At 46.3% G+C, this 15,970-nt stretch overlaps 1 protein-coding gene across 2 annotated transcripts in view; it reads left to right on the forward strand.

Moving 5' to 3' along the window:
* The window catches only part of SFPQ (splicing factor proline and glutamine rich), a 126,226-nt gene that overhangs the window by 58,152 nt on the left and 52,104 nt on the right, over nt 1–15,970 (forward strand). For both annotated transcript variants that reach the window (XM_033954419.1, XM_033954418.1), the window contains exons 8-9: nt 3,768–3,807; nt 3,895–4,031. In XM_033954419.1, the coding sequence (XP_033810310.1) occupies nt 3,768–3,807; nt 3,895–4,031 (177 nt within the window). The remainder of the gene's footprint in view (nt 1–3,767; nt 3,808–3,894; nt 4,032–15,970) is intronic.

Genomic DNA, 15,970 nt, shown 5'->3' on the forward strand with positions numbered 1-15,970 from the left:
CGCCCGTCCATCTCAGCGAGACACATGATGGTCCTCTTGGGCCACATGGCATCTACAGTTCATGTGACGCCTTTTGCCAGACTACATCTCAGAATTCCTCAATGGACCCTGGCATCTCAGTGGACTCAGGTGTCCGACCCGTTGTCCCGTCACATTGTAGTCACTCCTGCTCTACGGCAGTCTCTTCTCTGGTGGATGACCTCTTCGAATCTATCCAGAGGTTTGCTGTTTCACTCTCCTCCCCACCAGAAAGTTCTCACGACCGATTCATCGAACTATGCATGGGGGGGCTCATCTGGATGGTCTTCGCACTCAGGGGTTTCTGGACCAGTGCGGAACGACTCCATCAAATCAATCTTCTGGAGCTCAGAGCCATCTTCAATGCTCTCCAAGCTTTTCAGCATCTGCTTCACGACATGGTGGTCCTTATTCGCACAGACAATCAGGTCGCCATGTATTATGTCAACAAACAAGGGGGCACGGGCTTGGCCCCTCTTTGTGAGGAAGCTCTTCGAGTCTGGGATTGGGCGGTTCGCCACAACACCTTCCTCAAAGCTGTCTACATTCAGGGGAAAGACAACGTCTTGGCAGACAAATTGAGTCGTCTTCTCCAGCCTCACGAATGGACGCTCCATTCCGACCCCCTTCATCAGATCTTTGCTCAGTGGGGAACGCCTCAGATAGACCTCTTTGCAGCCTCCCACAACTTCAAACTGCCTCAGTTTTGCTCCAGGATCTACACTCCTCACCGCCTCGAGGCAGACGCCTTTCTACTGGATTGGGGGAATCGCTTCCTATATGCGTTTCCTCCATTTCCTCTCATTCAGAAGACTCTGGTCAAGTTGAGATCAGACCATGCCACCATGATTCTGATTGCTCCTCGGTGGCCCAGACAACCTTGGTACTCCCTTCTACTTCAACTGTGCAGCAGGGAGCCAGTACTTCTTCCAGTGTTTCCTTCACTACTTACTCAACATCAAGGTTCACTACTTCATCCCAACCTGCAGTCCCTCCACCTGACAGCTTGGTTCCTTTCAACATAACTCCTCACCAGTTTTCTCAAGCAGTGAGGGAGGTCTTGGAGGCTTCCAGGAAGCCTGCTACTCGACAATGCTATTCCCAAAAATGGACTAGATTCTCTTCCTGGTGTATTTCCAATGCCACGGAACCTCAGCGAGCTTCCCTATCTTCTGTATTGGACTATCTTCTACACCTGTCTCAGTCTGGTCTCAAGTCTACCTCTATACGAGTCCACCTGAGTGCTATTGCGGCTTTCCATCAGCCTCTACAGGGGAAACCTTTGTCTGCTCATCCTGTGGTTTCCAAATTTATGAAAGGACTTTTTCATGTCAACCCTCCTATCAAACCTCCTCCTGTGGTTTGGGATCTCAATGTTGTCCTGTCTCATCTTATGAAGCCTCCGTTTGAACCTCTCAACAAGGCTCCACTTAAGTATCTCACCTGGAAGGTGGTTTTTCTGGTGGCCCTCACGTCTGCTCGCCGGGTCAGTGAGCTTCAGGCCCTAGTGGCGGATCCACTGTTCACTGTATTCCATCATGACAAGGTGGTTCTTCGTACTCATCCAAAATTCTTGCCTAAAGTGGTCTCTGATTTTCACATCAATCAATCCATCGTGCTTCCAGTGTTCTTTCCAAAGCCTCATTCTCACCCTGGAGAATCTGCTTTACACACTCTGGACTGTAAACGTGCTTTAGCTTTCTACTTGGATCGCACAAAGCCACACAGAACTGCTCCTCAACTTTTCGTCTCCTTTGATCCAAACAAGTTGGGACGACCCGTATCGAAGTGCACCATCTCTAACTGGATGGCGGCTTGTATCTCTTCCTGCTATGCCCAGGCTGGATTATCCCTTCCCTGTAAGGTCACAGCTCATAAGGTCAGAGCAATGGCTGCCTCTGTTGCCTTCCTCAGATCGACACCGATTGAGGAGATTTGTAAGGCTGCCACTTGGTCCTCGGTTCATACATTCACCTCATTATTGTCTGGATACTTTCTCCAGACGGGATGGACAGTTTGGCCAAACAGTGTTACAAAATTTGTTCTCTTAAGTTGCCAACTCTCCCACCATCCCATTGGGGTTAGCTTGGAGGTCACCCACTAGTGAGAATACCTGCCTGCTTGTCCTGGGATAAAGCAATGTTACTTACCGTAACAGTTGTTATCCAGGGACAGCAGGCAGCTATTCTCGCGTCCCACCCACCTCCCCTGGGTTGGCTTCTCAGGCTAGCTACCTGAACTGAGGAGACACGCCCGGTACATCGGGCGGGAAGGCACTGGCGCATGCGCGGTGCGGGCATCTCAAAACTTCTGAGTTTCTTCAAGCAAGACATGCTTGCAAGATGTCCGTATCGGGGCTCTGTCGGATGACATCACCCACTAGTGAGAATAGCTGCCTGCTGTCCCTGGATAACAACTGTTACGGTAAGTATCATTGCTTTCCTGATTGCCCTCACATCTGCTCGAAGAGTCAGTGAGTTACAAGCGTTGGTTGCGGACCCACCTTTCACAGTTTTTCACCATGACAAGGTGGTCCTCCTTACTCATACCAAATTCTTACCTAAAGTGGTTTCAGAATTTCACATCAATCAATCAATCTATTCTGCCAGTATTTTTTCCAAAGCCTCATTCTCATCAGGGAAAAGCGGCACTTCATACTTTGGACTGCAAACGTGCCTTGGCTTTCTACCTCCAACGCACTCAACCTCGCAGAACATCTTCTCAACTTTTCATCTCCTTTGATCCGAATAAGTTGGGATGTCCTATCTCAAAGCGTACCATTTCCAACTGGATGGCTGCTTGCATCTTTCTACTATGCTCAGGCTGGTCTTCCTCTGCAGGTTTGAGTGACGGGCCACAAAGTTTGAGCTATGGCGGCATCTATAGCTTTCCTCAGATCAACTCCTATTGAGGAAATCTGCAAGGCTGCCACTTGGTCCTCGGTTCATACTTTCACCTCTCATTACTGTCTGGATACTTTATCCAGGAGGGATGGCCATTTTGGCCAATCTGTTTTGCAAAATCTTTTTTCTTAAATTGCCAACACTCCCTCCATCCCCTTTTGCTTAGCTTGGAGGTCACCCATGGGATAAAGCACAGTTACTTACTGTAACAGTTGTTATCCAGGGACAGCAGGAAGATATTCTCACAACCCTCCCACCTCCCCTGGTGTTGGCTTCTTAGCTAGGTATCTGAACTGAGGATCCTCACAGGAGACATGCCCCCTAGTTCGGGCGGGAAGGCACACGCGCATGCGTGGTGCAGCACTCGAAAGTTCAAAGATCTTCAAGCAAGTTTGCTTTCGAGGCTGTCCGCTGCTATGGTAAGTAACTGTGCTTTACGGTAAGTTAATTGTGCTTTCTCCACTTGCTGGCAGAGGAATGTAAATGCATCCATTCTGTGCCAGTCTAGATGGACTAAAAAAGAAAATTAGCAGGTAAGAGCCTTACTTTCTCCATCTTAATACTAAGTTTGTTTTGAAACAGTGTGACACTTAAATATGTATGTTGCCTCTGACATTTTAGATGTTAACTATTGTAAAATTGATGCTCCCGCCATACACAACTGGCATATAACATTTCCATTTCTACATGCATTCTAGAAAAGGCTCTATCAGCAGATTTTCTACTTATATTGCCACATCAGGACCTTGGGGCATCTCCTTCTAAAATGGGCTTTGTGGGTGTATGCACAGAATGTTTCAATATGATAGCTTTGCACCTTGTAACAACTGAATTCTTTGTTTTCAGAGGGACATGAGAATGGGTAGCAGTTCCATGAGTATGGGAGGTAATACATTTTGCAGTACTTAAAATGTTTGTTTTCTAAAAATTCGAATTTTCCATTTCCATAAACTTTATACCTCCATCTTTCTAGATCCCTATAGTACTGGAAGCCAGAAATATCCACCTCTGGGAGCAGGGACAGCAACATCAGCAAGTGGAATAAGCTATGAAAACAGCCCTGGAGTGGGGCAGGGAGCAATTGGTGCAGCCATGATGGGGAGTGACATGGTAACGTATCCGGAGGATATGTGGATTACAACCCCCCAGAATTTTTCCTGAATGGTTCTCCCTACCTAATGGATTCTGTCTGGTTTTTACTGAGTTGAGTAATAAGTCAGGTATCCTCAAACAGGTTTCAGAGACCTGTCATTAAAACCTAAGGATATAAGGACACCCCTTACTAGAAAACACATTTCTAGTTCTTGATTTTTGGCCAAGTTTAAGCCAGGCTTTATAGAAACCTATGCTGTTAGAAGATTCTATGTATCCATTTCACAAACTTGCTTTAATGTAGTGTATGGTTGTTGGAGGGATTTAAGCTATAGTATAGCATGTGAATCCTTAAATGTCAGCACAGCCCTGAATTCTATTCGTATGTATTTGGTTTATTTGGACAGTCATGCTTTTGTACTCTACATGGGGAGGTGGGTCCAGAAACTGCTGCTATAGCTTAAGAAGTAAAAGTATGATAGAGCTAATACAAATCCTCAAGGCATGACAGATTAGTTCTCATTTAGCCTTAGTTGATAGCATCACTTCCTGGTTTGGGAAGCTTTCTTTGTAGCCTGTATCTGAAATGGAGATTGTCTGGCTTGAGCTGCTAGTATGCATTTGAAGTACTTAATGGTAACATGAAAAACAATGTGAATCTGGATTTGTACATGATGTAGCATGTATTTATGCTATGGCAAACCACTGGTATGCTTTAAAGCATATTTCCTCATAGCACACTCTAATAAAAGATGCACCGAAGGTTAATCTTCTGGCATTTTAGTCCAGCATTGTCTTCAAATACCACCAGAAGGAGCATTGCATGCTTAAGTCTGCTAATAGGTACCTCTACAAGGAGGATTTCACCAAATGCAAAAGGTAGAAAAGAGCTTTGAGAACAAATGTCAGTCTTTTTGGATCTAGTTCTTTCACAACCATTCTGACCAAAAGGGAATTCCTCTGGATTTTCCTTCACTCTGACTTGAATCTTATCTTGATAGTTTTATGTGAACTCCACAACCATTTAAATTACAAATTCCAATAGTGCTATTTTCCAACACATAAATCTTGTTTCAAGTATTTGCTCTTCATAAAGGAACCTTAGAACAAAAATTGGGTCAGTGGAGGAGGATTATTCATTGCTAAGATTCCTTTTGATAAATCTTGTTTCAAGAATTCGCTCTCCATAAAGGAACATTAGAACAAAATTGGGTCAGTGGAAGAAGGATATGCATTAAGCTAAGGTTCCTTTTGATGACTGATGAGCAAACTGTTGCTCTTTAGTCTGTTCTATGTATTGGATATCATCCTTACCAGTAGATATTGACCTTTCCTTGAATGCACTGAGTCTTTATTTTGAATTGTAAGTGTGAATTGCATCAGTTAAGAGGATATTCAGGTATGCTTGTAGTATGAGGCTTTGCCAGGCGCACTTTTTTTTTTTTTTTTTTTCCTAAATGGAAAATACACAATGAACAAAATTGGACATGCATGGCAGGAATACTTTGCATAACACACCTGTGGTGAAATTGTACCTTTTCATTAAAGAATGTTAATCTGATAACTGTTTGATACTGAAAGTTTCAGACATTGTAACACAGGACCAGATTTTAAATTATGCTTGTCCTTCGTTGAGCATATTGGCCATATGCATATCCTAGTTACTTGTTCTGGACTTTCTTTAGTGACATTTTAGCTACCTAACTATCCCCTTAAACTGTTCATTTCACACATGCTACATAAGATTAGGGAAGATGACTTGTTTGATAAATACAAAGAATTGTTTGCTTGCTGTCAGCTGTATTCTCCCAAAGCACAAGCTGCTGTGAGGGTATATGACTATACTGAAGTCCAGAAGTGGACTTCTATGGCTGCAGGAGCGGGACTTCAGTGTTGATGTGGTTCTTTTGCAATTCCCTCTTGTACTTGGGGTAAGGCTGATGGGGTCTAATCTGAATTAGTCAAGCTCATTCTTTACTGATTTGTGTAGCTTTGTAAGCTAAGTTTCCTGTGTCCTAGTTGAGTAATTTCAACTCTGGAAAACCAGCTTATCAGCAAAGTGGGGATCATAATGCCACTCAAAATTGTAAACCTTTTGAATCTTGAGTATTTAAGTGTCCAAATAATTAAATGGTACTTTTTACTTCAGCAGTGTAAAACTCGATATAGTTATCCTTTGGAAGTACCAATAAATCAGTATATTAACCTTTCAAAAAGTCATCAAGGTGTGTTTACATGTACGCAGCAGTGTTTTTTGAAATTCTGGATAACATAACAATGTTGCTCAAAGTAGACCAGTAAAAGATTCCATAATGTGTATCTGGAGTGGACTGGCTTTCATATTTTTTTTTCTAATAAATTTGAGTTTTACAGGTTAAGAAAACATATCATAGAGTTGATTCTTTTTTTATAGCAAAAACTGCCATAATTTGGGATATGGTGGTGTCAGTTTTAACAGTATTGAAGGGTAGATTTCTCATATTTGGCTTCCTGTGCCTGGAAAACAGCAGTCATAACACCTACAATTACCACATGTTGGACAGTTTAGCTAAATACATTCTAGCTAAATACTCTAAGGTGAGATAATTGGAAAGTACTACTATTGCCCACTTTCGGGCTTGATTTTTTTTTTCTAACATGAATAGCTTCACTAGCTATCCATTTTGAGAGTTGTACCATCACTTTCAGAGCAAGCGTGTTTATATAATTGTAGCTAGCTCATCTAAATAGTGGGAGATAGCTCTACTTTAGTCATTAATGGTGCTGATAAGGTGGCCTCCGAGACAAGCCCTCCTGGTTGAGAGTTCTTAGCACTAAGAACCATTAACAAATCAAAAAGGACTGTAGACTGATGAACTAAATAGTTAATTAAAGATTTTTATTTATAGGGACAAGCCTCAGATTGTGGAGTAGATCTTCCCATTCTGGGATTTCTTCAAGAGAATGGGAAGATCTACTCCACAATCTGAGGCTTGTCCCTATAAATAAAAAATCTTTAACCTTCCATCTAAAATCTTAACTAAAATATTTAACTATCTAGTTCATCAGTCTACTGTCCTTTTTGATTTGTTAATGGTTCTTAGTGTTTGCATTTAATCAATAGATAACCATTTAAATTTTGATTTTTTAAGAGTTCCTAGCACTCAGGCTTTGGGCATCTGTAGAGAAGCCAGTGCCTGATAAGCAAATTTGTATTAAAACATCAGAACCTCTTCCTATTGGAATAGGAATGAAGCGATCAAGCTATGGAGTTCTTCCACTAAAATGAATTTAATAGATTATTTTTAAAAAATTCAAGATACTGAGGCTAGATTTCAAAGGTGTCAGAACTTGTGCCTCTGAGAATGTAAAACATTAACAGTAACCATTGGATTTCATTTTGAAGACCTTTATAGTTGATCTGTGAATATTCTCTGCAATTGAATCTGTTCTATATATGCATCATTGTGTACAGTTTGCATTTGTGCTGAAGGTAGGTTTTTGACTAGTACTCTAAGGCTTGTAGCTTTAGAGCCTTAGTCTTAAGTTTAAGACAGCAGTCAGATTCTTCAAAGAATCTGGTGTGCAGTTAGTGGTATAAATGTAGAAATATTTGTAGTATACAAAATGGCAGTGATAATGCTATAGAAAGGTAGTCTATTCTGTAGCTTATTTAGGTGGGCAAGTGTACTGTGATGCTGGTCTTCAGTCCATATGTACAGCAGTACATTCTGTTGACTGATGGGCTCAGTCAACCGAGACATGGCTGAGCTTGGATAGGAAAACAATGAGCAAACAATTTTGATGCCTAGAACAGACTTCAAAACAGCTCTTGCATCCAATTTCTTAGACTCTAGCCTTATTCTGAATGGTTACATCCAGATTTAATATAGGAGCTTCATAATGGAGAATATTTTAATATCTACAAAAGAATAGGCATAATTGGTCCTTAACCTCTTAATTATAAATAATCCATATAGTCTCTTAAATACTCTGTTCAGAGTCCAAAGCTTATCTTTTACTTAATAGCTAATGCAACGTTCTCCAACTTGCTTTCATGTTTCAAGAATTATTTTGAGCTTTCCTTCATGTACAAATGGGTATCTGATATCATCGTCTATCAGTATAGGTCCTCGACCTGTGTGCTCAATATTTTATCTAAAAAGCATTTATTTCTATTAATGGCATCTGCCATTCCAACATCTATAGAGGGAATTAATTCAAAAGAAGCTTTGATAATATCAATTACATCATTCAGTTTCCAAATTCAGACCTTTTAGATTACAAAGATTCTAATAAGAAAATCCAAAATTCTCTCATTCAATTAAGCTATCCCAGATTCCTCCACATTTCACTTGGCACATGATTGTGTTTGGAGAGTTATAAACTTTCAATTTATGGTGGCTTAAAGATTGACTAAGGAGAGTAGATATAGTTTGTCTTGAAATCAAAGTAAAATACAAAGTATAACTGAGTAACTCATAACAACCCACATAGACTAGCTGGTAGTCCAGTAATGATGTATATAGAATCACAAGCTTTGCTTCACACGTCTTCTTTTTTTTGGATAACACCATTGACAGCCTTCCATATTTGAGGCACACAAAAAACTGCATGAATGCATGATGTGAACCTTCCAGGAAGCAGATTTTTGTATTCTGGAAAATAACGCGTGCAAGTGTGGTTTTTGAAAAATTTGCTTGCTTTAAACTCAATAAAAAGAATCTTAAATTCAACTTTTGTATGTCAATATTAATAAATTAAGCAATATTTTTGAGCTCGTAGGGTATAATAAAAATCCATTGTTTGGTATCTTCCACCCCCTCAATAAAATATCTTGAATAACCTAAAAAAAAATTACATTTCAAATCTATAGCTTGAGTTTTAGAGGAATGTAACTTTGTTACTCTGGGAAGCTGTTTGTAACAAGGATATTTCTCTAATTCCAACGGATGGACGCTATTAAACAGTAAACTTCTGGTCTACTGGCTTATGATAGATGAAAATTGTGATCAAAATATTAAAAAGAAAAATCATAAAATATACCATGCATTGTCATTTTAACTGGGCATAAAAACAAATTGAGCTTAAGCACCCTATTCATGTGTTCATAGAAAAAGTCAAAAAATGGTTACTCCCCCCCCCCCCCAAAAAAAAAAACAACAACAACAAACAAACCAAACAAAAAGCTCCCCAAAAACCCCACACACATTCTGAATTGGAATATTTTTGAAATTATTACATAGTGTAGCTACAGATGGGACTAGAAAAGTGTCCATTGCAGTATCACCCTTAACTATAGCCACACACAAGTATATCCAACTATACCAATTTAATTTAAATTTTTATTTTTAAGGAATTCTCAAATGTGACCATTGTCAGTAAAAGTTCATACAGACAAAACTAGTCAAATATCACTTCCTTATATGTTCAAAAAGTATTGAGTTCATCTTAGTCATGTACATTTTGTTTATCAAAGTTGGTTTTAGAATTCTTGTGCTTTAAACTGAAATATTCAAAAATAGTAAAACTTCTTATTTCTGAATGGCAGAGCCATTTGCCGACATAACTGTTTCAAATGCTGCATCAGGGCAGACACTCCTTCAGCTCTGAGTTGCTCTTGGTTCCTTCACAAAACATGTTTCGAATGCTCCTTCATAAGAGATGAAGGTGCTGAGGAGATTAATTCAGAGCTGAAGGAGTCTGTCTGCCCTGACACAGCATTCGAAACATAGCTATGTCAGCAAATGGCTTTCCTATGCTGAAATAAGAAAAGTTTTGCTATTTTTCAATATTTCAGTTTAAAGCTCAAAAATTATGAAACCAATTTTGATAAAATGTATAAGACTAAGATGAACTCAATGCTTTTTTTTGAACATATGAGGAATATTTGACCAGTTTTGTCTGAACTTTTACTGACAGTCACCCCTGAGAAGTCCTTAAAAAATAGCATTTAAGTTGGTATAGTTGGATATACTTGTGTGTGTGGCTATATTTGTGATCCTACTCCAATAATTTTTCTGACCTTTAATTGGTATTGCAGTATCACTACATTACTGATTAATTACTATTCTGTAGCGCCTGCTAGGCCAGCACAGACAAATGGGTTTACACACCTCTACCAGCAGGTGGAGACAGAGTAAAAGTCTATACAATCTCCATGTGTTGGCCTTGGTTTAAAAAAAAAAAAAAATTCTGTCTCGGTGCTAATTCTATTTGACTGGATGGAGGCAGAGGCCCTGTGAGGGGAGGGGGGGGGGTCTCCTTTGGCCTTAGGGGTGTTATGCTTGGGTGGTCAAGATCTTCCCCTCATTCCCCACCTCCCCAGTTCTTAGAGGTGCCTCAGCTGCTTGTTCTCTGCGTTAAGTGTTCTGACCGCAGCTTAGAGAGCCTATGGTTGAGAGAATAAAAGAAAAGGATGCCTGTGTGGGTGCAGTTTTCAACACTTGTGGGGGAAAAAAAGCTGCTTTTTCCCTCCTTTGGGCCTTCTAAGCTGGTTCTTCCGAGTGGTTGTTGTGCTCTCTTTGCTTCCGTGATGGAACAGTTAGTGGCTTTGATCAGCCTGCTCTTATCGGGGAGTGGAGGTGTCTGGCGTCTGCAAGTTTTGGCAACACCAGAGGCTGTTGGGCAGTTAGAATCTGTGGCAACTCTAGTGGAGGATACTGCCACAGCTGCTTGGAAGTCCCTGGATTCTGTTTTTGCCATGGCTGATACAAATTGGGTGATTCCCTTTCTGCCATGGCTACTGCAAACTGTGGGAATTCCCTTTCTGCCAAGGTTGCAGGTGGCTGCAGGGATTCCTTTAATGCCCTAGTAGCAGAGCAGTCTGAAATGGTGGCTTCATCTTTGGCGGGAACGAACAGCTGCCATTTTGTCAACAGCTTCTGGCGCTCCAGAATTGGATTGGGGCCCAAGTCCAGACTTCTCTTCCAGCGGTGAGTACCTCTGTGGGGTTTTCCTCAGATTTTGTATTATGTACAAAGCCTTTTGCATGCAGGCTGCAAGGAGCTCCTAATTGGGGGGGAGGGGGGACTGACAGTGGTCCCTTCTGCTGCTCTGGCATCCCAGACTCCTCCACCTTTCAAATGGCAGTATTTGTCGTGGGAGCACAGTGGGATGGAAGATGACACTGCATGTGTAGAGGATCAGGAGAACTCCAAAGATATCCCTCTGGTACTGGGGGAGTCGGGGGCGCCCGATGATTGAATGGCAGATCCACCTATAGTGATCATATTTTTCACAGGGCTGCTCCTATGCACCTGGTGTATCCGCTCTTTCATGGTATTCGTAGGGTATTCCAAGTCTTTTCCTGTGCATCAGGATATCAGGGATGTGATTCAGGTGTAGTGGATAACCTAAAAAAAATTCTTTAGCACTCTCCAGACCAGTAGAGGTTAACTTTACGATTGGGTATATATCTAATCATGACCAGCAGGTGGAGACTGAAAACAAAACTTTGGGACAGTATATCCTAGCCCCTCCTCTCTATTTCCCTCAGTCTTCTTTCAGTCTCCAGCAGGTGTTGAGTGATCTGTACCCATCTCCCTTGGTAGGGCTGTTGGAATTTGTTTAGAGGTTTATTGTCCCTGTTTTTAGCCGGACGGAGCTTGGACGGACTCTGTTTGGGGGTTCGTCCGACCTCGGGGGTGTCAAACCCGGCGGGTCACGAGCGGGGTCCCTCCCCCCACTTCCTCCACCTCCCCATATTTTTTTAGAGGAGCCTCAGCAGTAAGCCTTGCCCCCTAAATCAAGCAAGGCATATTGCTTCGAGAGCCTGTGGAGTCTGTTCTGTAAAAAAAAAAAAAAAAAAAAAATCCTGAGGTAGTGCTGGTCTGGAGGGTTGTATCCCTTTAAGAAAACTGTATTTTACTGTATTTTTTCAACTAACCGGCACTTTTTTACAGCTAGGTCGCGTATGGAGCAATGAGCACTTCTAAAGGGAAAAAGTGCTCATTGTGCTCCAGACGCGAGGCACTCGCGGCCGGCCTGTGCAAGCGGTGTTCAGGCCGGTGCGGTGGAGGAGCTCCGTCGGCAGCGGCTGCAGGCGCCCAGAGCTCCCCGCCGATGGTGCCTCGCGAGTCGGCAGGGAACGGTGGAGAAGCCCGGTCTTCTCCGTCCGCCCACGGAGGGATTCCCCGAGCCGCCGACGGTCGGGTTTTAGAGGATTCCCTCTCAGCTGATATTTTGACAGCTGATGCCGGCTTGCCTGTTTTAGCGGCTGAGACTATTCAGGTCTCTCAGCCGCTTCAGGCTGTGGAGGGAGCTGTTTTGGCGGGAAAGACGCCATCTTCTCTGTCTGGCCCCTCCATTTTGTCTTCCACCTCAGGTGACCTTCCCCCTGTTTTGTCTAAGCAGGGGCAGGTTTCTGCTGGGTCCCCTGCTGTGGCAGGGAGTCCCTTGGGACCCTCGGGGGGTTTTTCCCCTGATTTTTTCTTTTCATTATGCAAAGCCTATTTTCAGGCGGCTGGGGGTCCCGGTTGCGCCCAGGGGGTCTCGGGGGGTGGGGTTTCCTCCGCGCTCCCTGCGGCTTTGCCTCTCTCGTCTGACGTGACGTCCCCTCCGCCGCCTCTCTTGTCCAAGCGTCCGCGGGTGTCGTGGGACGAGGATTTGTGGTCGGAGGAACGTGTCGGTATGGAGGAGGACCTGGACCCTTCTGAGGAATTCCAGGACCCTCTGGAGGGGACGGAAGCTGGCGGCGGGTTGTCGGGTTTCCCGTTCTCCAGTGACGAGGCGTCCGTGGTGCGCCTTTTTCAGAGAGATGAGCTGCCTGACCTTATTCAACAGGTTTCTTCGGCTTTGCGTTTTGAGGACGCGCCGCCGGAGACTCCGCGTGTGGGGGACCCTCTGTTACGAGGGATCCGTTCCGTTTCCCGCTCTTTTCCTATGCATCAGGATATTCGGGATATTATTCTTGAGCAGTGGAAAACGCCGGAGACGCCGTTTCGGCTGGCGCGCAGCATGGCTCGCCTGTATCCCATTCCTGAAGGGGATCGGGCTACGTTAGCTTCGCCAGTCGTGGATGCGGTGGTCTCGGCTATTTCCAAGCGGCATACCGTGCCTGTTGAGGGCGGTTCTGCCTTGCGGGACTCTGAGGAGCGCAAATTGGAGACCATCCTTAAGCAAAATTTTCAAGTCTCTGCCTTTGGGGTCCAGGCGGCTATTTGTGGGGGACTGGTCGCTCGCGCCGTGTTTCGGTGGGCGGAGCGGGTCTTGGATCGAGAGTCTGACGACTGGTCTCTGGTGGATCAGGAGGTAGCAAAGATTGAGATGGCTGCCTCATTCCTCTCGGATGCTCTGTATGACTTGGTGCGGATCTCGGCTAAGTCCATGGCTTTTGGCGTGGCCGCAAGGCGTGTGTTGTGGCTGCGCGCTTGGGCGGCGGATGCTGCGTCCAAAGCTAAGCTTACTAAATTTCCCTTTCGGGGGTCGTTTTTATTTGGAGAGGACTTGGATAAGTTAATTCAGACTCTGTCGGACTCGAAAGTTCCCCGTTTGCCGGAGGACCGTGCCCGCCCGGCGTCTCGGGGGGGTGCGGCCCGGGGGCGTTTGCGGGAATTTCGCAAGTATCGCCCTGGGCGTGGGGCTGCTTCTTTCCAGTCTCCGGGGTTTTCCCGGGGTCGGTTCTTCCAGCGCATGCAGCCCTTTCGGGGGGCCCGTCGGGGGGCAGGGAACCCCTCCGCCGGTTCCCCCGCTTCCCGTCCTGCACAATGACGCCTTGCCGGCGCCCCCCTTGGTTCCGGTGGGGGCCCGGCTGCGCGACTTTTTTCCCAAATGGGCCGAGATCACGTCCGATCAGTGGGTCCTGGAGGTGGTGCGGGACGGTTATGCCCTGGAGTTCGCCCGCTCTCTGCCGGATTTTTTCCTCGCTTCTCCGTGTCAGACTCCGGGGAAGAAGCAGGCTTTTCGCCAGACCCTTCAGCGCTTGCTAGATCTCAGGGCAGTAGTTCCGGTGCCCCCCCCGGAGTGGGGCACGGGCAGGTACTCCATTTACTTTGTGGTGCCCAAGAAGGAGGGGACTTTTCGGCCCATCCTCGATTTGAAAGGGGTCAACAGGGCTCTCAAGGTTCCCTCTTTCCGTATGGAAACGCTGCGGTCGGTCATTCTGGCGGTTCAGCCGGGGGAGTTTCTCACTTCTCTCGATCTGACGGAGGCCTACTTGCATGTTCCTATTCGGACCTCTCATCAGCGTTTCCTGCGCTTTGCGATCTTGGGTCGGCACTATCAGTTCTGTGCGCTTCCCTTTGGGCTGGCCACGGCTCCCCGGACGTTCACCAAGGTGATGGTGGTCGTCGCGGCAGCCTTGCGGTCGGAGGGCATTCTGGTACACCCCTACCTGGACGACTGGTTAATTCGGGCCAAGTCGTTGCAGGAAAGCTACCGGGTTACGGCTCGGGTGGTGGAGTTTCTCCGGTCGCTGGGCTGGGTGGTCAACCTTTCCAAGAGTCGGTTGGTTCCGGCTCAGCGTCTGGAGTACCTCGGGGTGCTGTTCGACACCTCCTTGGGGAAGGTCTTCCTCCCAGAGGCCCGGGTGAGCAAATTGCAGTCTCAGATTCGCCTGCTTTTGGCGTCCCGGTGTCCTCGGGCGCGAGATTTCCTCCAGGTCCTGGGGTCGATGGCGGCGTCCCTGGACGTGGTGAGGTGGGCGCGGGCCCACATGCGTCCTCTTCAGTATGCTCTGCTCCGGAGGTGGTCTCCCCAGAGGCACGGGATGGATGTTCCGGTTCCCCTGCGAGGCTTGGCGCGCTGCAGTCTGCGTTGGTGGCTCCGGACCCCTCACCTAGTTCAGGGGGTGGGTCTGGATCTTCCGCAGTGGACGGTGCTCCTTACGGATGCGAGTCTCCTGGGTTGGGGGGCCCAGTGTCTGGGTCACTCTGCTCAGGGAACCTGGTCCACGGAGGAGGCCTCCTGGTCGATCAACGTGTTGGAGACCAGGGCGGTCCGGCTGGCGCTGTTGGCTTTCCACTCCCTTTTGTTGGGCAAGTCGGTCAGAGTCCTGTCGGACAATGCCACGGCGGTGGCTTATGTCAATCGTCAGGGGGGCACCAAGAGCACTCTGGTGGCGCAGGAGGCGGTTCGGCTCATGGTTTGGGCGGAGTCGCATCTTCTGGACCTCTCGGCCTCTCACATTGCCGGGGTAGAAAACGTTCAGGCGGACTTCCTCAGTCGTCACTTCTTGGATCCGGGAGAGTGGTGTCTCGGCGCCGAGGCGTTTCAGTTGCTAGTGCGTGCTTGGGGGCAGCCCCTGATGGATCTGATGGCTACAAGTGGCAACGCCAAAGTACCCCGCTTCTTCAGTCGTCGCAGGGACGGTCTGGCCGAGGGTCTGGATGCTCTGGTCCAACCGTGGCCAACGGAGGGGCTGTTGTATGTGTTCCCTCCTTGGCCATTAGTAGGCAGAGTACTGCTTCGCATTGTTCGCCATCCGGGGCTGGTGGTCTTGGTGGCTCCGGATTGGCCTCGTCGTCCGTGGTATGCGGATCTGGTGAGGCATCTGGTGGCGGATCCTCTTCCTCTGCCTCTCTCGGACGACCTTCTGATGCAGGGTCCCATTCCCATGTTCGACCCGTCTCCCTTTTGTCTTACGGCTTGGCTCTTGAAAGGGGCCGCCTGAGTAAGAAGGGATATTCCGACAAGGTGATCTCTACACTTTTGGGGTCCCGGAGGCTTTCTACCTCTCGGGCTTATGTACGGGTTTGGCGTCTTTTTGAGGAATGGTGCCGAGCGCGGGGAGTGGTCTCCTTTCGCGCTTCTCTGCCTAACATTCTAGAGTTTTTGCAGGATGGCCTGGATAGGGGCCTGGCCTGGTCTTCTCTTCGGGTTCATCTGGCGGCCCTGTCGGCTTTTCGGGGGCTGGTGACAGGTCAGCGTTTGTCAGCCATTCCTGATGTGATTCGCTTTCTTAGGGCGGCCAAGTTGCTCAGGCCTCCCATAAGGCCCTCGATTCCCTCTTGGGATCTCAATCTGGTTCTCTCTGTTCT

The sequence above is a fragment of the Geotrypetes seraphini genome, chromosome 8 (assembly GCF_902459505.1).
Source record: "Geotrypetes seraphini chromosome 8, aGeoSer1.1, whole genome shotgun sequence".
NCBI classification, from domain to species: Eukaryota; Metazoa; Chordata; class Amphibia; order Gymnophiona; family Dermophiidae; genus Geotrypetes; species Geotrypetes seraphini.